The 22,739-nt window shown below is 36.8% G+C and overlaps 1 protein-coding gene across 1 annotated transcript in view; it reads left to right on the top strand.

The window, feature by feature from the left end:
• The window catches only part of LOC122800514 (galactose-3-O-sulfotransferase 2-like), a 97,630-nt gene extending 82,004 nt beyond the window's left edge, over positions 1–15,626 (top strand). The window contains exon 3 of the mRNA XM_044069953.1: positions 14,796–15,626. Within this exon, the coding sequence (XP_043925888.1) occupies positions 14,796–15,626 (831 nt within the window). The remainder of the gene's footprint in view (positions 1–14,795) is intronic.
• The last annotated feature ends 7,113 nt before the right edge of the window (positions 15,627–22,739 follow it).

Genomic DNA, 22,739 nt, shown 5'->3' with positions numbered 1-22,739 from the left:
TGACTGTGGTGTTGTCCGTCCTTATCAGCAGGTGTCCTTGTTGAAGAAATGGTCTGAATGCCTGGATTGCATGTTTCACTGCCAGCATCTCCTTTTGATTTATGTGTAGATTCAGCTGGTCTTGTGAGGCCTTGTATACACTTGTCCACCATGTGCGCCCCCCAGCCTAGGTCTGAGGCGTCCGTGGTGATGGTCTGGCTTGGATGAGGTTTGTGGAAAGGCAATCCTGTGTTCAACTGACAGGCCTGAGCCCACCACAGAAATTCTTGCTTCAGGCATGGAATTATTGGAATTTGGGCTTCTAGACTGTGCTTGTGTTGAGACCATACATTCCTTAGGTACCATTGCAACTTTCTCATATGCAGTCTGGCATGCGGAATCAATATTATGCAGGATGCCATGTAACCCAGGGCTTGCAGGATTTTCCTTGCAGTAAGCTGTGTCTGTGTTGTTAATGCCATGAAATAGACTGGTAGTTGCTTTTGTTTTTCTTCTGTGAGAAAGGCCATCTGAGTTGATGTGTCCAGTTCTGCACCCAAGAATATTATCCTTTGGGATGGTAGCAGTCTTGACTTTTGCATGTTGACTGTGTATCCCAAGGCTTGCAGCAGTTGTATAACCTTTTCCAAATCTTTTGTTAATTTTGTTTTGTTGTCCGCTTGTATTAGGCAGTCGTCCAGGTATGGATAAATTTGAATTCCCTGAAGCCTGCAATGAGCAATTACTGATGCCAGGTATTTCGTGAATACTCTGGGCGCAGTAGATAAGCCAAAGGGCAATGCTGAGAATTGATAATGCTCTGATCCTGCAAGAAATCTGAGGTGTGTTCTGCAATCTAGTTGTATAGGGACGTGCAGGTATGCCTCCTTGAGATCTAGAGTCACCAGCCAAGACTCCTTGCCCAGCATGGGAAGAAGTTGCTGTAGGGTCAGCATTTTGAATTTTGGAACAATGAAGTATGTGTTCAGAGCGGACAGGTCGAGAATAGGCCTCCATTGATTTTCTTTTCTTGGTACAAGGAAAAGTCTGGAGTAAAATCCTTGTCCTTGTTCCATAGGCGGTACCTTTTCTATAGCTCTCATCCTTAGTAGGTTGTTGATTTGCCTTAGAGCGTTTGTTGTCTGGCTTGGTGGTAGGTTTGGCATTCCTCTCTTTTTTGGTAGAGTGTGGAAGTGAAACCTGTAGCCTTTGTCTATTGTTTGTAAAGTCCATTTGTCTCCTGTAATGTAATGCCAGTTTACGGAAAATAAGGCTAGTTTTCCGCCCAAGGGTGCTTCCAGTTGTTCCCTGGTAGGCGGAATAAGAGCCAAGTCATTGTGTCTGTCCTGTGGAAGTGGTGGTGGCTGAATCTGTGGCAGTACTTCTCTGGTAAGGATTGTTCTTTTAACCAAGCATGCCTTCTAATCACTGTTCCAGTCATAGCTGATCTAAAGGAAGCCTCCAGTGCATCATAGCCACATTTTAAGAAATGGTTACTGACCTGCTGAGAGTTATGTACCAAATCCTGAAGGGACTTACGGTCTATAGGTTCAGGAGAGGACAGTTTTTTATTTAGCTGGTCTAACAAAAATTCCTGGTACTGAATCATGTGAAATTGACAGTTTAAGGCCATGGCCGAAACAGTAGCAGAAGTATAAACCTTTTTACCCCATCTCTCTAATGCTCTAGATTCCCTTTCAGATGGGAGAGGGTTTTTGGCAGAGGCAGCTGCTACAGCTTTGGGGCCCTGTGAAATGGTTTCAGGATCTGCAACAGGAGCCTTATACAAATGGTAGTGTGTGTCCGGGACCCTGTAATATCTGTCAGGCTTGGCAGGGGCCGGAGGGAGAGAATCAGGGGCAGTACAGGCATCATTATATGCATCATCAACAACTGTTAGTACTGGAGGAATGGCTAAAGGCCTATGCTGTGGTAAATGTAAAAAAGTCCTAAGCCTTTTCCTTGAATCTGAAAAATCCTGGCCCTGCCATTGGAAATGTTCCCTCATAGCATGTAAGGTTTCCTCAAAGGAAAATTCTTCTGGAGGAGAAGCAGAAGGAATGGAGTCTTCTGCATCAGAATCTTCATAAGGAGAATATGGGCCTTCCTGAGGGTCTGAAATTTCTGAGTCATCCGAGGAATAGTCTGTAGAAACAGGTTCCGGGGGTTCAGTTCTAGGTCTCTTATCTGGAGGAGGTTGAGAGGCCCTGTCTAGGTGAGGTTGGGATCCCCTGATCAAAGAAATGAGATCCTCAGCCAGGCTGAGCATTTGGGAACTAGAGGTAGGCCTGTGAGAGGGAGTTTTAGCAGGTAAGGCCTTAGAAGATTTAGCTGCTTTAGCCCTGGAAAAAGCTTTGATAGACATAGATGCAGGGGGTCTAGCAGCTCCACGTGCAGGGGTAGAAATGTCTAAAGGAATAGTATCTGATAAATCCTGGGTGCCTGCTTCAGCAGGGGTAATTTCAGTAGCAGATTCAGCCATGCTCTGTGAGGCCTCGGCTATCGGAGGTATGCTTTCGGCTGAAGGAAGAACCGAGGGCTCGGTTTCAGCCGAAACCGAGACACTCGTGGTTGGCCTAACCGTGGTTTCAGCCGAAACCGCGGACCGCGAGTGTCGGTCCTTTTCCTTAAGCTTTTTAGCTAATTGTGTAGTCGGAGTCTCCAACGGCATTTTGTATGCAAAAGCGGGACCAAAAAACTCCTCTGCAAACTCCGACCGACGTCTAAGCGTCCGTCGGTTGAAGGAAGCACAGGCTAGACAAGCTGATACGACGTGGTCTGGGCCTAAACAAGGAAGGCAGTAAGAGTGGAAATCCTTATGAGGTATTTGTTTCCCACAAGTTAAACAATTATTTACTTTGTCTGACATCGGCTGAGGCAAGAAAGAGTCCCCAACGGGGTACTTAGCTTTTTTAGAAGTCTTCGGTAGTAGAAATCTCTGGATCTGACCGACCGGCACTTGCGAACAGCTTCTGCTTCGGGCACCACGCGGCAAGAAAGACTGAGGAAAATGGCGTCGGCTGATGCCTTTATACCCAATACACAGCAGCTATGACGTCGGGTGAAGTGCGACATCAGCCGAGGCCAGACCCAGACTTTGGAATCCGGCCAACCGAAGGGCTGCCTGAGGCAGGACAACCCATATGTTAGGACTGCAGATGCATCCTTGAAGGACATCTTAGCATTACATTCTTATACCATACTTTTCTATCTTTTTCTATGTCATCAGTTTTTATTTTCAACAAAAATATTTTTCTTAGTAGCATTTTATTTCTTCATTTATACATTAATTTTTTCTTTTACTCTTTTTTACCATGCCCCAAAATTTATCACACTTATATTTATACAATTTTACTACTAATCTGTCATCTTTTTCATTTATCCACTTGAACACTTTGAACAAATTTAATGAAGCAGTAGTGAAAGCAGATAACATATACATACTAAATCTAGAGCACTTGATAATAGTTTTCAATCTTACTCACAAACACTGGCTAATCTACAATGTATGTATTGTACCTGTGTACTATGTATGTATTCTACCTATGTTCCAAATTTCAGCTGTACACCACAAATCTATTAATTACCTTTATTTTTAAAATTAATATTTGTTGTTTGTTCTCTCCACTGTAACTGTTTATGTGCTGCATACCACTGTAAAAACATGTCTCTTGTAATTTGTGTGTATACTGACCATGTCTAAATAATTAAATGTGTCTGTAATTTTTATTTGTGGAGCTTTTCTCCCTGGACCTCTGCTGAAAAAGGGCCTTTTCGGCTCAGACACCCCTGGTTAACAAATGTAAAATAAATAAATAACACTGGATTAATTAACCCAAAACTACTTCCTCCTTTATTTACATATAAAACTTATCTTTTTACTGGGTTTAATTCATAACACCATATAAATGAAAAACAATACTTGCAATAATTCTTTTTCAAATACTGTTGGCAACATAAATACACTTGCTATGTATGCAATTTTTCCCATCAGTACTGAAATTATCAAATAAGCCTTTTTTCTGAAAATGTATATGTTGTCTAGAAAAGACAAGTTTGTTGTTCTCTTTATTTAAAGCCATAACTATCACCTCTGGACACTTATTTGTGCAAATTACTTCTTATCCATTTTTTTTTGCAATTATTATATTGTCATCTGCATATGTCAACAGAACTGGAATTCTTAACCTTTCAGGTATTATATACCCCCACCTCCTTCATTTTGTAATTTATTTCACACACCAACACATTTGTAACTAATGCAGAGTATACAACTCATTGAACATTCCTGTCTTACGCCACTCTTCATATGCACCTCTTGGTTTAACCAGAAATTTACAAGTGTTTTTACTTTATTATGGTTATATGCTGACATACATAATTTCCTAGCTTTTTCATTTATATTGTACTCTTTCATTATTATCCATAAGATGTTATGTCCAGTTGTGTCAAATGTCTTATTAAGGTCTCCTATCATGATTTTCACTTCTTCTTTTCTATTCATATCATCCACAATGTCTCTTATCATTAATAATTCTTGACAAAACTTCCACTTTATACCATTTTCCATAATAATTTCCATTTTAGTTTCAAATCTCTTGTGTTATTTTCATAGAGCCTATAATCTTTATTATTCAATACTATCAGTCTCCAGTTTTTTAATTGTCATCTATCTTTCCTCTTCCATATGAATTTAAGTATTCCACTACATAATTCTTTATACATAAAACCTTCATTTAACCATTCATTCAAAATCTTTAAAAATATTTTTGCTACTCCCTTGAATTTGTGTACATTTCATATCCTTTTTCATCAGGTCCTGCTACCAAATCTTTATTTACTTGTCCTAATAATTTATCTAGCTCATTTAGAGAAATCTCCTTTTTCAGATCGTTATTCTCTTTAACTTTTTTACTTTCCATATTTTTCACTACCTTCTTTTTTCTTTAAAGATTTCTTGTACATATTGCAGTACACTATTCATAATCTTTTCCTGGGTTCTTTCTATTTCTCCTTTTACATTTTGTTTCTCTCATTATCAGTTTAAGTAACTTGATACTACTACTCTTTTCCTTGTAAAAAATATATTTGCTTATGCAACAGTTCTTGTATTTTTCTTAATTTCTTTCATATAATTATTTCTTTGTCAAAGTACTTTCTATGATGTTCTAAATCTTCTAATGTATTATTATATGCCATTTTATATTGTTCTTTCTCTACTTTTCTCACATCATATTGCCACTGTAAAAAGCATTTTTTTATATTTTTCCTTAAATACCCTCCACCGTTCAGACCAATTTTTTATCAAATGTTCCATAACTATTATTCATTTATCTTTTTTTATCCATTTGCCTGCTTTTATATATGTATCCTTTATCTCTAGCCATATTGAAGGTAATAAGAAAATCCTGTTTCAACTACTTCCCCTTCCTCCTATAACTAAACATTCTGCTACTGTAAAATATTTTAGTTCAGCTCTATATATACCTCCTTTTTTAATTCCATGAAATTTTGTCCCAAAATTTGAAATCTTAATTTCTAACATTTTTCTTATATTGTTTCCTTTCTTTTTATGTCTACCTAAGTCATAAATATGAATATTATAACAGGAGACTTTAATTATAACTACATGGTCTAAAATATGATGAAAAATGCTTTCCCTTTCTTTACAATTAGTATAAGCATATAATGTTATAATTCTATATACTTGTTCTTCCCATTTTAAATCTACAGTGGTTAATCTTCCCGTTTTTGCTAACATTATATTGAATATCTTTACTGTATGTCTACAGAATATAACTATTCTAGAACATGTCATATTTCCAAATTTCCAGATTATCTTTCCTCCCCATAGTTTCTCTGTTTGTAATCTTTCATTTGATAAAAATCTTGTCTTCTAATATGATTACATCTACATCACATGTATTACACCACTCAAAAATTCCTATTCTTCTTACTATATTCTTAACACTATTCATATTTACAGAAAACACTCTAAAATGTTCATTTTCCCTTTCCTTAGGGTCATGGTTTCATAAGTTCATAGGCAATTACTATGCTAGCTTTCTTGACAGGCCATTCTAAGCTTAGCCAATTACCTTCCTAAAGGTAAGAATCAAACAATGTACCTTCTACTTGTCAAACACCTTAGTCATTATACCAGTCCTCAATCATTAGCTGTATATATTAATTTTCTTCAATTTCCCTTTTTCTTTTGTACTTATCTCTCTAAATTTTCTATTTCTGCCTTTTATCATTTTACCAGTTGAATTCTTTTTTTCTTGTACTCCCTTCCAATTATGTCTTCACTCATTTCAGAACCTTCAATGTCCTTTTTAAACATTTTTCGCATCTAATTTTTCTTCTATTTCTATTACTTCTAAAATATCTTCTCTTTGTTCATTTTCTTCTCTTTCTTTACTCTGATTTTCTTTTTTTCAACCCATCCATAAATGTCCAATTCTGTTACATTTTATAGCATTTCAATTCACATTTTTTGCACCATGTTCCATTTCCCCACAAATATGACATTTCCTTTCTCACAGTTACTTATCAAATGTCCTTTTTCACAAAAAATGTTTTGGGTTGTCTCTGGTATTTTGTGATACCCCTACCCCCTCCATATTTATCATACTTGGCATATGTTTAGTTTTTTCCGCATTCTATTTTTAACACACTATTACAATTCCATACCCCAGTCCATAAACCTGTTTAGTCATAAACTTTTTCAATGTCCAGTAGTACTTCACATAAAGTTTTCAAATGTCCTTTGTAATTCACTCTTTCTACCTCTGTTTGAAACTGTACATGAATTTTCTTTTTTGTTTCCCTGTTAAATGCTTTTACCACATAAAGATTCCATGGGTAACAGTATTTCTTTTTTTCATATTCTACAAGAAAATTTTCCATTGGAAAAAACTGTCACAAATATAATGTCACAAAATGTCTCTTTTTTTTTAATAAGAATAAATGTTTTTACCTTATGTGCTTTTACACCCAAAGGAGTAATTAAATTGTCCCATACATCATACCTGTCCATTTCTTTGTCTTCTTTACTTTGAATCCTTACCACGTACTTCTGTTTTTTTTATTTTCTTCTGCCTTCTGTTCTGCTACTCCACTTTTGCCTTCTTTTACTTTCTCTGCATATGTTTTCTTTCCCATCTCACCACTATTCTTCAAGATTTTCTCTGCATCCTCCTTTTGTATTTTCTCCATAATGTCCCCCCAAGAAACACTTCCTTCATTTTCTGACTCACTCTGCATTATCATTTCTTTAAGTAAATCATCCTGCAACCTTCTCGACTGTAATTATACAGCCATCATTTGCTGACTCATCTCCATCAAACAGATCTCTGAAACATTTTGTCTGAATCCCACACACATTCTCTGGTCTCAATATTTGCATCCTCCTTCATTTCTTTCACCACTCTATCATTTCCTTCTCTCTCTCCAGACAGCCTCTGCTCCCGGAATGGAAACAGGAAGTGCTCCTCCAAAATGGGTCCCCCTTGTAACAATGACAAGAAAAGTTTCCAGTGCCCTGACCAAATTTCCACAAGTAGTACAAATACCACATAAGGTCTCCCCTCAAAAGACGCTACTAGCCTAGTGGGACTAGCCCAGTCAAAAAATGAATGAATAAATGGCAACCTCCCCATCCTGCCATTATAGCTTCAAACCACCAACAAATCTTGGCCATAAATACACCACCACTGCATTTAGTTTACTCAGTCAGCAGTATTGGCTCTTGTACAGCAGTACACTTAGCACTGTGTAGTACACAAGTAGGTACCTCTAAGACTGACCCTCCGACACAGAGTAGTAATTTGTTTTTCCCGCTCTCTGTTACTATCCCTTTGTATCTATATTTCTCTTTGTTGTTTTATCTCTCTCCATTTTTTTACCAGTTTTTGGAGCATTTGTCATGCTGCGTGTGAAGGGGCACTGGCCTCTGACCAACTCTTGGTTCCATCCATCTCCTATTGACATACCATCTGCCTCCAACCCTGTTTCACTGTTGGATAGCAAAGGTTGTCATGCAGTTTAGAGGGGGTGACCTGGGGGCAACCCCAGGGGCCTCTAGCAGACACTCATCACAGAGGAGTCTTAACAGTTTTCTGTGGTGACACTTCCATGGGGTAAAAATGTATTATCTATTTGGAGTTGGAACAGGTGATGGGGAGGCTCATGGACTGTCAGCATGAATTATGCATTGGCCATATGGAGTGGGTTCTTGTGTTGCTTATAGAGGCACACTACTACCTGGCACTGCCATAACCACAATCTGAGGTAAGGCCCATTAGGGAGGGCAGTCCAGGTGGTGCATGACTTAATGGTGGTCCCCTTCTTTGTGTCACCTCCCTGCCCTGTTTGTTGTCAAATCCTTCCCTTCACATCTTGTCCTCCCTATTCTACAGGTGTATAAAACCACTGTCAACCCCAATTTGTGTCAGCACATTCCCTAATTGCCTATGCCTGCAATGTATGTCTGTATGACCCTGCTTCCATACCACTACCCTCTTTCTATCCCCTCCCTTTTACACTTTCCCCATGTATTCTTCTTTAAAAATAGGTATATCTCCACCCCCTCATCTCACCTTCCCTGTGTCCTTGCGAATGTCTGCTTGCTGTTCAGGCTTTTCTGACTTTTATATAATCACATTTCCTCCCCTTTTCAATGAATAAAACTGGATATAAAAATTGCTGTTATCCCCTTATTGTGGATTTCAGACAGTCTCATAGCACTGAGATTTAGTGCATGTTCAAGTGCATATTTGAGTGCATGCTACATGCCCAGTACTAATGACTGTGTAGTCCCAAGCCACAACTGCATACAAAACTATTTCCCCAACATCCATGTCATTTCTTCAGATGGATTTCTTAATTAGTTAATGCCTTGACTGTGAGATTTCGGTTTGCTGATTGATAATTATCTTCAAGCTGCATCACATACTTTGGCATCCCTGTGGTAGCTTTTGCACAGTTTCTGATGACATGGTTCTGAATCAGAGTAATGGTTTTAAATTTATGTCTGAGTATGAGGATACATTGGACGAGGCAATCCTCATGACTACAAAGGCAATAATCACAACATGGCTCCAGGAAATCCAAAAATACAAGAAGGGGCTCCTATAGCTGGGGTCAGCTGGTGAAGACCTTCCAGGAATAGCCAGCAAAAAGGGTAAGCCAAAACTGGTTTCTAAGGAGAGGTTTATACTTGCACAATGTTGTTTCAAATGTGTCTTGTCATGTACTGGACAATGCAGAGAAGTTCATCTTAACTCAGGTTTTCTCTTTTGTACTCACTTCTCAGATGCAGTTACCTGACTAATTTTGAGTTTTTGGAATTTACAAAGAAAAATGGCCTTGTGTGAAATTTTCTGTGAACAGAAACTGGGGTTACTGTTTACTCCACCAAATAATAATGCACTGTTTTTAATTTATAATTTACACAATACTGGTGTAAGAGAATTGTTGTGTGAAAGGCACTATATCCTTAAATGCAGTCCAACAAAAATGTGACTGTAAATTGCGTAGGAGATAATATGATTTTTATTTCACAAGCTGATGAGGGTAACTATAGTTCAGAAAGACAAACATTATTTGAAGAATATATAATTGCTTGCCAATTATACAAGAGTCTATCATTTTTATAATAGTAGTACTGTGCATAATAGTACAGGAAAATACATGTTCTGATTTAAGTACTGCTTAGTAAAATACTTTGCTAATTAAGATCTAGTTTGTAGTAATATATGGACTACCTGAGTACACAAAACATGTATATTCTGCCCGCTTCACTCTACAATATTTTGAAAAATATACTTCAGACATACTCTAAGATTAAAACAGGATTAAACCTTTCAGTACAGAATTCTCTATGTATTAACAGATACAAAGTCATTATTACATGAATCTCAGCCTAAGCATATCATTCATTCCTGCATTTATACACAATTCCTTATGCATGATTATTTCTACTGAAAGTCAAAGGAGGCCATCAGACAGGAATGCACATTTTCCATTAATCTTGGCATAAATATGCTTGTTTTACTAACTGCATTACTACTGGAAATAGTGTTTTATGTTTCCTGTCACCTTTATCAACAAAAGTATGGAATTCTTGATTATACGTAAATATATGCCTATATGCTGACATGGAAAATGACTGAATTTCTGAGTAATGATAGGCAGCAGATATCTTTTTACAAATTATTTCACAGACTTCCTTTTTGGCTTGGGAATATGAAATATTTGCAACAATATAAGAACTGCTAATATAGTGTACACAACTTAAAACTAGATATGCAATATTAATATCAAGATATAACATATTTTTACTGGTAAGTCCTTATGCTGCTTAGTCTCATTTCATAGACAGAAAACTTCAACAACTTTATTCCCTTTCCCAAATGTTAATGCAACATTGGAGGTGTTTATATTTAAGAAGATACACTGGTGAATCCCTCTGCATGGAAAGTGGGGTAGTTATTTTTGGTCCTCAAAATTCATGAAAGTATCCCACTGATCCCATTTTATTTTATGAAGAATAAGAGGAATTGTCTCAAGGTTGTTTAAAATGCTTTGGTTGTAACACAATTATATTTTACTGGCAGATATAAATTTTTATCAGTGCATATATTTCAATGAATTAAGTTTTGATCCTTTAGGATTATGACATTATTTGCTGATTATCTGAAACAATGGTATAGGGACTTTTAAGATGTGGGTAAAATGTCTGTGCACTACAGAAATCAATGAAAATGTTAGAAAGGGGTACAGCAACTGTAAAAGTAAGGCCTTAATGAAGTAATGCAGATCTTATGCTTACTATAATATTTTTTTTTATAATTAATTCAAAGGTTAGACTGTATATAATAAATAAACACTGGTATATTCTGATAGCAAAAGCATTTTGAGGGATATACAAATAGAAGACATTAAGGCTAGCAAATCAAGGCAGATTTATTTCAATGTCTAACTCTATGCATTTCAAAATTAAATGAATAAACAAATCATAAGATGATCCACTGTGGTGACTCCTGACTGGGAAAAGCCGAAAGAAGAAGAAGAAGAGTAAACAGTACACATATAACAAGAACAGAAAACTAACAGAAATGCAACTCTGTTTAGGTAAATTACTAGAAGTAATATCAGATGTTAAAAGCTTCTGAAATAGGTGCTGAAGAGTATACCAGTGTTTCCTGAGATAGTAAATTCCACAGGGAAGGTGCAGGCATAGAGAAGAATGATGGCCAGAAAATCCCAGGTATATCTTGGGAACTGTCATTAGCACAGAATCATCTGAGAGGAGCAGACTGTTAGGATTTTAGTGTGGGATATACAGAAAATAAATGCTGTATGTGATTTCAGCAACACAGGTAAATGTGATAACTGTGCACAGTGTCCATACATCTTGGAAATAACAGGCACTAAGGAATGTATTTTCTTATGTGTCTTAGTCATCCTTAACAATGGCTAAAAAAACAAACACTACATTTAGCTATTTAAAATAAAGATGCCTGGTTTTATTTTTAGAAAATTAAATGGTCTCTTTGGGAAGTGTGCATGAATAATAGGATGCAAATAATGGTTTGGCCTAATCACTGTACACAATATGTAAATTATACTTTGCTTTCTGTAACAGAGATAGGTATGAATAATTGTAGAAGGGATTTGGAAAATGCATTTTTATTAATGGGATCTAAATGTCAGTACCACTGTAATACATACAGATTTATAGCCCTAAATAATAAGCTCAGTATCAGACCTTATATTCAAGCTTTTCACCAAATAAGAAATAAATACAAATACACGCACGTGTATGTATAAGGACACAGCTGAATTTGATTTGTTTGAGAATGTGGATCATTACACAGTTAAAACGTAATTCCAAAGGGAAGAAGCACTATACTGCAGTGGTTAGCACTCCTGCCGTACTGTATTATCTTGATTTAATTTTCAGCTGGGGGATTTTTGTTTAGAAATCTTATGTTCAGCAAAGTTTTCTTGGGCATCTCAGGTTGCTTCTCAAAAACACTAAAGATGGCTTGACAGGTAAACTGGGGGTCCTAATCTTCTTGTAGTTGTACAAGTGAGTGTAGCTTTAAGTGTGCATACCCTACATGGACTGATGTCCTAACTGGAGATAGTTCATGCCTTGTATTTGGTGTTGGCCTCCGGTGACCCTGAACTGAATGAAGTAGATATAAAACAGAGGGGTGGATGAACAGAATTTTAAAGGATGAATTACTTTTATGCACAAAAGGTGTGCACATCTATTTGCAAGGCAGTATTTACAATACTTTTATAAGCCAAGTAGGATACAAAGAATATTCTCACAGAATAATGGTGAATGTTGGAGGTGTAGTTATGGTCAAAGGGGAAACGGGAACACATATTTGGAAATGTCAGGATTTGGAGGATGTAAAAAGGTGTTGTCAAAGGTTTATATCATGATTTATCAATCAAGAGTTCCAGTTATTTAAAAAAGTATGCTGTTGAACTGGGATACTTTGAGAACAGTAATAAGGGTTAGAACAGCAATATTAAGATTAATGATTGTCATAAATAACTAAATAAAAAGAAAATTGAAAAGGGAGATAGACCTGAGTTACCTCCACTGGTGACCAGTCTCTCTATGGAGGTAACTTCCCTATGATCATCTGTGTCCTATCTGTGAGCCAGTTGGCAATCCAGCGGGTGACATAGGGGTATAGTCCCAGTTTATTTAGCTTTTATAGGTTCATAAGTGTGTACTAGACTAACGACCACAAGGATCTTTTTAAGCCTAACCATGCATTCCAGATCTTTGACTAGTTCTGATACTGCTGGTAAGTGTAAGCAGGGGCCTGGGAGATGAACCATTTACAGGCTGCCTGTGTCCATTAGAGACATAGTGGTAAACCAGGTATGAATTTCCTGTTCCCATCCAATTGTTCATGTTACACCTGAATTGGGTTAAGGAGGAAATCTGCTTCACATGGATTTTGCAAAGAAGGGGTAGTCTCTGGGATACACATCTCTCTCTCCAGCAGGTCCTATTTATATCACAGGCAAGATTTAAGTCTTTAGAACTGTTAATTCTGGTGCTGTTTGTTTTGCAGATATGCAGGAGGTGCATCAGGGTGGTGTCTGACAATGCTCTGTATGCCAGGCATAGATCTCCTCTCAACAGTCTGCAGGAAACAGAATATAGGGATAGAGCCTTCAGCTGGTCTACATAAGATGTTGCTTACATCCTGTATTTTTTTAGTGAGGAACCTCTATGGACATTCCAATTGCTGGATGTGCCTGGTTACCCACATACCAAAGGGGGCGCTGTACTCAATGATAGGCCTGATGAATGCTGAATACAGTGGAACAATGACCTCCTTGAACCTAGATGCGATACCTTTGTTTATAAGTTGTACAACATAGAATGATGATCTTATTGTTATAGACATGTGATGGTCAAAGGCTAGATTACTGTCTATGAATATCCCCAAGTCCCTGACTACTGGGTCATCTCTTAGGTGTGTGCTGTCAGTAGGATAGTTACCAGGGGTGGATGACTTCCCAAAGGATACTGCTATGCATTTCTTGACATTTTTAGTCTATGGTTCTGACACCAGTTATTTGTCTGTGTCAGCTCTTCCTGGAGAACATTCGTGGGCTAAAACTAAATGCCAAGAATGCAGTATATGTGGGTAATTGCATCAAAAGCTTTGGCTAGGTTGAGGTATGCAGTGTGTACCATTTTTCCTACATTAATTGCTTTGGTGACCTGTTCAAAATAATTCACCGGGTTGAGTAAGCATGACCTACCTTGACGAATCCAAACTGAGATGAGTCCAGTGTTTGGAGGTTCCCTTTGTCCTGACTGATTAGTTCCATGATGTGTCTTTTCCATGGCTTTGCATTTGAGACCTGTCTGAGTTATGGGTCTGTAAATGCATGGGTCCGAGGAAGGTCCTCCACTATCCAGGGACATTACTGTAGTTTTCCATTCACTTAGTACAAAACCTGTGTGGAGGCTGAGACTGAACATTATTGTTAGGGTGTGGCTAAATCATGCTTCATGCTATTTAAGATGCATCCAGAGATATTGTCAGGATGCATTGATGCAGTAATTTTAGCTTTTGGTAGCACTTTTAGGACTTGGCTTTGTGCAACAGCTGGAGGCAAGCCAGTTTCAGGTACATATTGAGGGACAGAGACAGGGGAGGGGGATAAAGTTAGTTAAATTTACTGGCCAGTAGGTTAGCTACAGCTTCATTTTCAGTGTAGGTCACATCGTTTACAATTAGCTCAGTGCATTTTCAGATTTCTTAAAGTGAGCCAGGATATGGAAAATAAAAAAAAAAGTGGATGTTGCTATAAAAATTTCCTTCAAAGTAATTTTTTTTTCATTACTTTATGCTGTGGCAGCCACTTATTCATTGATTGGTGGATTTTTTTTTTTATTTTTTTTTGCACCTCATATGAAATGTTGATGATATATTAATTTTGCTTATCAGCACCAGTAATTAAAAGCAAGTGATTCATGAATTTAAGCTGTTGATTTAATGCTTCTAAAAGCATTTAGTCCAGTGCACATTTACAAGTTGTTTTTGTAAAGCAAAAGATATATGGCTGCTTCATGACCATAATTTGATGTTTCAGTGCTCGTACCCTTAACCAAGTTTCTTTTTTAACCATACAACACATTATCTCTCTTCTTCTTAGCAAAGTTTAGTACTATGTACTGTCTCCTAAAAATGATAACACTAAATGATATGAGAATACATTCTATCTGTATCAAATTTTCATATACATATATTTTTTCCCCTTAGGTGTTGAAGGTGATGCATGATGATACATTTTACTTTTCAATTCTTCGCCATCCAATCCCTACAGTGAAGTCTGTTTTTATGTACTGGAACACAGACACTGAAATATTCAGGAATAGCAAAGACTTAAATGAATTTATGAAGTTCCCTTTGAGTTACTATAAACTAAATTATACTAAGAACTACTATGCCAAAAACTTAATGTGGTTTGACTTTGGGCTCAACCACAATCATGTTGATGACGAAGATTATTTTGAAGCTGCTATATCATGGATTGAGAGCACCTTTAACCTAATACTCATCAGTGAGTACTTTGAGGAGTCCATGATCCTCTTGAAGGAGGCTCTGTGCTGGAGTATGGATGACGTGACTTACTTTGTTCTGAACAAGAGGAGTAAAGCAAGTACTCAGAACCTGACCCAGGAGACAATTAGCAGGATCAAAGAATGGAACTCCTTAGACTGGAAACTCTATCTGCATTTCAATAAAACATTCTGGAGGAAAATCAAAGAAAATATTGGGCTGGAGCAGATGAACAGGAAGGTGCAGTTACTAAAACAAAAGAATAAAGAGTTGAAGAATACTTGCCTGCAAAACTCAAAAGCAACTGACCCTGCAAACGTCATCAGCAACATGTTTTTGCCTTTTCAACCTAATAAAGCAAAGATCCAAGGCTACAACCTCAAGACAGACTTAAACAACATTACAAAACACCAGTGCCAAAGAATGATCCTTACTGAGCGCTGGTATTCAAAACTAATATACAATAAACAGTTTTCCAACTTATCAATACAATACCAAATTGATAACTACAATGAGGACACATCCAAATAAATTTGCAAAACAAGTAAAACACAGAAATTAATGCAAGATGTATGCCATTAACCATCAGGGGCTTGCTACATAAAATAATTTGTAAGAAAAGTAGCAACCAACTGCCTGTAGGTAGATTTCCAGATGAAATCATTTTTTTTTTTTTTTTGAACTGCAGCACATTCCACAACATGGAGTGCAACCACTGATGGCCATTATATGAAGGAGGGTAGAATAAATTAAAACTATACTTACCTCATACACTGCAATAGAGTTCTTTCTACTCTGAGCACACCACAGGCTAGCATCCTATCTACCGTTCCTATCTACTGTATCATATACTTATACCATGTGTAAATAGGTGATTTAAGACTACACTTGTTTTTTTAGCTGTTACCTAGTGCTGGAGTTTTTTGTAAGAGTGATACAGTAGAGTCAATTATCCAAAATGTCAGTTATCTGAACACAGGCTTCCAAAGTTTTCGGATAGGAAAAATCATAAAGTCTGAATATGTAAATGTTACACACATTCGCTTGTGTGTGTTTTTCTGAGCTTGTAGCCCACTAGTGTGTGAAAAATATTCTTTATTGTCCACTGGAATCACTGAGTGGTTGAAAAGTGTATTCCCTGTGTGCAGGAAAAACAAAATATTGGAAGTTTTTAATCTGTTCAACATATGTTTGATTATCTGAACTGCCCTAAGTCCCAATCAGTTCAGATAATTGTCTCTCTACTGTATGCACCATAGCCACTGTGTATACTTCCACAGACAGACTAAACTGGCAGCCTGCACTGCATACAGGACAGAGTGATAGCTGTCATACTACAATTCCTACTACACTGCAGTGCATGCCATCACCTAGTAGCATGCAGTTCTGCATGCTGTGTCCTTTCATGTTACTATGGATTGCTCTGGATCTGCTTGTATGGCCTGTACTCTAAGTTGTTTTAGAGTTAAAATGTCCTCATGCTGTGTGCAACAACTTTCTTGAATCACTCAGTGTATTTATCAGCAATGAAAAACAAAAATAGAGCGATAAAAACTATTAAAGGTTGCTCACACTAAAGTAGTCAATAGAAAAAATGCAAATGTGAGCACAACAACACAGCCAGCCAAGAAACAAATAGGCCAGAGAGTCCAAAAGGTGTTTTTATTCCAAGGATTAGCACTTTCGTGGGGTTACCACTTCATCAGATCCAAAACAAGAATGATAAAATCACAAAACACATTCTATATAAAAGGAGAAAAAAAGAGAATACAACCAATCAACAATTTGCATTAATAAAACAATTAGCAAAGATCACCGCCTCTTAATTAAGGCTGGTCTGAGAGGAATACCAGAGTTTAAGCCTTGAGGCCTGTGTCACTGTAGAGAGAGAATCCATTTAGCTTCAAGCATTTCCACTTCATTATTAACATTACCTCTCCTGTTGCTAAGTACGGCTAGTTGTAAGACCCTAAAATGAACAACATTATGTCCTGTTGAAGCTGCATGACTAGCCAATGCATTCATGAGAACCCTATTATGAATATTACCTAGATGTTCTAAAATACGTTCTCTTAACTGTCGTGTAGTTTTTCCCACATAAAAACACTTACATGCACAGCAGTTGGCTAAATAAACTAAGTTCTTACTTCTGCATGTAGCCATAAATCTAGACGAGAAGACACATCCAGTCACTGGATGAGTAAATTGAACATCTAAGGAAATGGAGGAACAGGCTTTACAGGTACCACAGGGAAAAGTACCCCTACCTAATACTTACTCTAGAGTTGGACATTTAATTTACCAGGAGCAACAGTGGCATTCAATTTGAACTGCCATCTCATTTCCGTTCTTAATAGTTTGTTTGTCCAATCACCCCCCTCTTATATCTTTACTAACTACCTCTAAAATACCAAAAAGAAAGAAGTGGTCTGGGTTTATTTTAATGTGTCTATATAGTGCGTTGTTCTCATCTTTCTTCGAAATACTATATAAATCCTTGTAAATTCTCCTCAGCAACCTCCTTTTGGTCTTACCTATATAGAAATACCCACAAAGTTGGCATGCTGCAAGGTAAACCAAACCATTCATTGTACAGGATCCTGCCCCAAACCTCACTTCAATATTATAGGGGCCTAAATGAACTGTTGGGGTGCCAACTATGTGTTTGCAATATCCACATGCCCCACATTTTGTCGTCCCCTTTGTAGTGGTATTTTTACCCACCCCAGGATGTTCCAGTAGGGTTTTCAAGTTCCTGTTAGTCCTATAGGAAAAGGTAGGTTCGTTTCCTATAACTGCCAGTAGTTCCTGATTACTTTTAAATATGGTCCAGTTGTTTCTAATGATATTTCTATCTCCAAAGGAAGTTTCCCCATGTGCTAGCCCCATGGAGTGTGTATGTTCACTACTTTGCACTTGGACCACCTTATCCTGTGTTGCATCAAGTAGTGGTTTAAACCTTGAACCCCATTCATTTATAACTTGGTCACTAATACCCTTAACAAAATCCAGTGGGTATCCCCTACCCCTAAACATACTAGTCAGAAAGTTTATCTCAGATTTTACCAACCCTAAATTTGAACACATTCTAACTGCTCAAACCATCTGGCCCTTCACTATGTTTCTTTTTACAAAAAGGGGGAGTGACTACTCGTGAATTCTAGGTAGTCATTCGAAAAGGTAGGTGTTCAGTATATGTTAGATTGAAAACAACTTAAACTAAGATCTTTCCAGAGTTGAACATCCAAGTAGTTGATAGAGGAATTGCCACTGTTACATGTAAACTTAAAATACTCACAAATCCCATTGATGAAATCTAAAAAATGGTGTGCATGTCTCCCACCCTCCAAAGAATAAAGAGGTCATCCAAAAACCTAAGGTATAATAGCCAAGAGTCCTTGTAAGGGGTATTCAAGACAAACTTTCCCAACGGTACATTACTAGGTTGGCAAATAATGGGGCGCAACTACTACACATCGCCACCCCATTAACCTGTTGGAAGACCTCCCCACCAAAACAAAAGAAGTTTTTCTTTAAAATCACTTCCATAAGTTCCATAATAAACTTAACAATAGTGTTACTCAATTTGTTTTTTTTCAACCAGAACCTCATGAAAAAATTCAAGTCCCTTATCATGTGGTATTGATGTAAATAAATGCACCACATCTACGGTAGAAAAACTAACCTCCATGTTGTAATATTCCTTCTTAACCCTACCCAAAAAGTCCCAAGAGTCTACCAACAAGTGTTCGATGGGAACTAGAGCCTTTCTAACCGTCCGGTCAATGAACACCCCCAGGGAATATGTAATACTATTTTGACAAGAAATAATGAGCCAGTATGGGGGGGGGTCAAAAATGTTCTTGTGGGTCTTGGGAATCCCGAAGGCTACCGGGATAGTAGGATTTTCATTGTTCAAAAAATTAAAAATTTCTTCATTAATAACCCCTTGAAACAAGGAATCCTTAAGAAGTAGTTTAATTTTCCTATAGGAAATATTAATTTCATTTCTGGAAACACACTGATACTTAATTTCATCCTGTAGCATACAAAAAATCCTATTGTTGTAATCTTCAGTGTTCACTATGACCATCCCCCCACCCTTGTCCAGCTTCATAAATCTTAAACTGGGGTTACTTCTAATCTCTTCCAATAGTTGTTTCTCCATCTTAGTTATATTGAAAAAATTTGGTTTGTGTTGTTGCAAAACTTGGTGTATCTCCTGGGAACAAACCTTCTCAAAGGTACCAATAAGGGGGTGTAGTGGTGGATTGTAACAACTTCTCTTTTTTATTTTTAACTTCCCCCTTTCATCAACTGGATGATCTTTAAACAAGAATTTCAATTTCATCTTTCTAACATGCAATTTTAGTTCTGTTAGTGTAGTCCTCACATCCTCCTTTGTAGAGGGTACAAATGTTATTCCTTTCATCAATAGATGAAATAAATCTTTACTTATTTCAATACCTGCATAGTTAAAAATGTTGAACCCCTTGTATGTGTATAACAGACCCTCATGTGTAATGGTGATTTACTCATTCATTCCTACTTCTAAGATGTTGGAATTGACTAAGTGTGGTGGTAACTGTTCTTCATCCATGGTTGTTGATTCCTGTAACTGTACTTTCTTCCCCCTCCCTGAAATAAAATGAGATGGCAGCTCAAACTGAATGCCGCTGTTGCTCCTGGTATCAATGATCATATTAATATCAGACCGGAGTTAAAGTACAGGGTTTCTAGACTTTAACAGGTCCCCATTACTATTCTAACCACAATTGTTAATTATGTCTAAATTTTTAGTATTTGCACAGTTTGGTATTTTATAGGTAGATATAAGTCTTACACCTACAGTTATAATAGGATTAACGTTTAAACTTTGGAGTGTTATGGTTTTTATGTATATTGTGAACTGGCACTTTAAAAACTGATTGGCTGTGTTTAATGGGGGAAAGTGTATGTATATAAGGACTGTGTTAACCATTTTATACTGTTCTGATGAAGTCTTACGATGAAAGTGCTTGACCGACTTGATTTTACTGAGTTTTAACTGATTATTTGTTATATCAGTGTGCTATTTTTTATGCTTTCATTCAAGGATTAAACATGGAAGTTCTTACTATTTGGTCCCAGGTTTTTAGCTACTTTGAGTGGTTGCCTTGATTGTGTTATTAGGTTGCATTTGCAGTCAAAGTTTATTGAGGTAGATTTTATTTAAATTATAATACTACATGTGTCAGACATAAATATAAGATTAACTTGCTTGTTGAACAAAAATGAAAAGCAAGATTATGTACAGAATTAAGAAAAAAAAAGATGGGTCATTGCATTTTTTCATGCCATGTTAGAAATCAAGATCTGCTGCACATACTCACTGGGTTACATTTAGTTTCAGTTCCCTCCTCTCATACAGCTGAAAGAGAACTGCCCAGATGTACTGAACAAGTTAATGAGACATATTCTACAATTATCTGCACTGCTTTTAAATACTGAGAGTAGCAGTGAAAAATGTACCACATAGGCTACAAAAGGTTACAGTCATATAAACTCTTTTGAAAAATGAGAAATCACATTTTGCTTTTTCTCCTTTAAAGCTAGGTAATACCAATATTATTTTGTTGCTGGAATTTAACATTTCTAAATAATGAAAACAAAATGAGACAAACATGACTTTTTCTACTTGAATTTGTATATCTTTCTGTAAGCTACAACATAAAAACAGTCACCTAGCAGTTATACTTAACTCTAGCTGAAATATGGATGGGGCAGCTGATACTGCTACATGCAATTTGGCAGCTTCAATAATGCCTCACTGATACCCTCATGCATGTATTGTTGCCCCATGTTCCGAATGCCATGTTGTGCAAAACAAATACTGATTATGGAAAAATATTGGGGGTGCTACTATTTTAATCTCATTATTGTGGCACAGTATGTTATTGTCTTAAAGAAAACTCCACAAAAATAACACTGAAATGTCCAGCCCTGGCTGAAATTAGAAATATTGGTACGTTCAAAATTTTACAGGTCACATCTAATAATAATCTTGGCAAAGAATAAAAGTAGTAATTTTATTATTAATGCATAAAATAATACAGGCAGCAACATTTTATAGTGTGAGCTGTATGCATGCTTATGTCCTGTTATGACTGGCACACCCTCAAAAGCACCATTTACAGTCTAAAGCACAAACATTATATATAAAGGGTGTCAGTAAAACACTTGCATTCCTCCCTGTTGTTTTCCAAAAAGTTTCCACAGGAATCCAGCATTCAAATATTAATTGTACTTTTTGGGTCTACTATTTGACCTACAGATTTCATTTATTTATTTTATTTGCTTACTCCATACAGTTAGCCTGACCTGTTCCAGTCACTCCAGTTTTACTATGTTTTTCAATATTAAATAATTCGGCCAACTTGACTTTTACACAAAACTATGTTCTGCATCCTTTCCTCTCTTTCAGTACTTAGTAATTCAGAAATGGGAAATTGTATCACTTAATATCGACAGATTCTAGTCCCTCATCAGCCATGGTGTAATACTGGCCCAAACTAGCATCTCTTGATATCAACAGATTCTAATCCCTCCTCAGCCACCGTGTAATACTAGCCCTCACTGCAAACAAACAAATAAGCATACACACACACACACACACACACACACACACACACACACACACACACACACACACACACACACACATACACACACACTTACTTTCTCTTTCAGGATGTAAGCAGAAGAAAAGATTTTTTTTGTTAGCGCTGCCTAATGGTATGCTTTTCAAAGTCAACGTCCCAAAGTTCCATTTCTCTTTGCAGTGGCATTTTAGTCAAGGGATTGCCTTTCTGTCCTACGTCACATTATGTAGAGCCATTTGAAAATATATCCATTCAAAGGCTGTTGTTATTCTCTCTTTCTCAGTTTATGAATCAGTCACCTTACCTGTAACCCACTAAACCTAAATTATAACCTTTCCTTCAGTATTCAGCCTTTTTCAGTATTACTTAAATTACCAACACAAGATTCCTTTCTCAAAGAAAGCTAGTGAGTTCAACACTGTTTTACTATTTCCTCACAACTTAAACAATTCACTACAAAACTGTATTTATTAATACTTAAATATGTTTCATCTGTGAACATTTATAAAAACACTGGACTAATTTTTTTAATCCTCTCCTCTGTTATGATGTTCAAAAGGGCTAAAAAAGTTTTACTTGCTTAAACAGTTTAAGCAATACATGGTTACAATTGCAAACCTGGCTTCTTGTAGAAAGGTTAGATATGATTGCTCTTATTGAATTATGTCTATAAAAGAACTTTTGCCAAACTGCCTTTATCCTGGAAAACCATTACTGGCACATACAAAACAGATCAGGTATTAGAACAGATTGCGAACCCTTCTTCTTGCTACTAAAAAACAAATAAATAAAAAAACTAAAATAAAATTTACAGTCTTAAATATTTTCAAGTTTAATCCTAATTCAGAAGTCCATTCAAACTGGTTAAAGGTTCACCTATAACTGGACAATCAAACCAGTCTACATGCAGAGGTGGAATATATTCACCCTACTTCCAGCCTACCATTATTAAAACAAACATTACAATAAATGCTTCCTTCAGAACTCAAAACCAATACTATAA

The sequence above is a fragment of the Protopterus annectens genome, chromosome 4.part0 (assembly GCF_019279795.1).
Source record: "Protopterus annectens isolate FY-2018-M chromosome 4.part0, PAN1.0, whole genome shotgun sequence".
In the NCBI taxonomy this organism is placed as follows: Eukaryota; Metazoa; Chordata; order Ceratodontiformes; family Protopteridae; genus Protopterus; species Protopterus annectens.
This window is presented reverse-complemented; position numbering and strand designations above follow the sequence as displayed.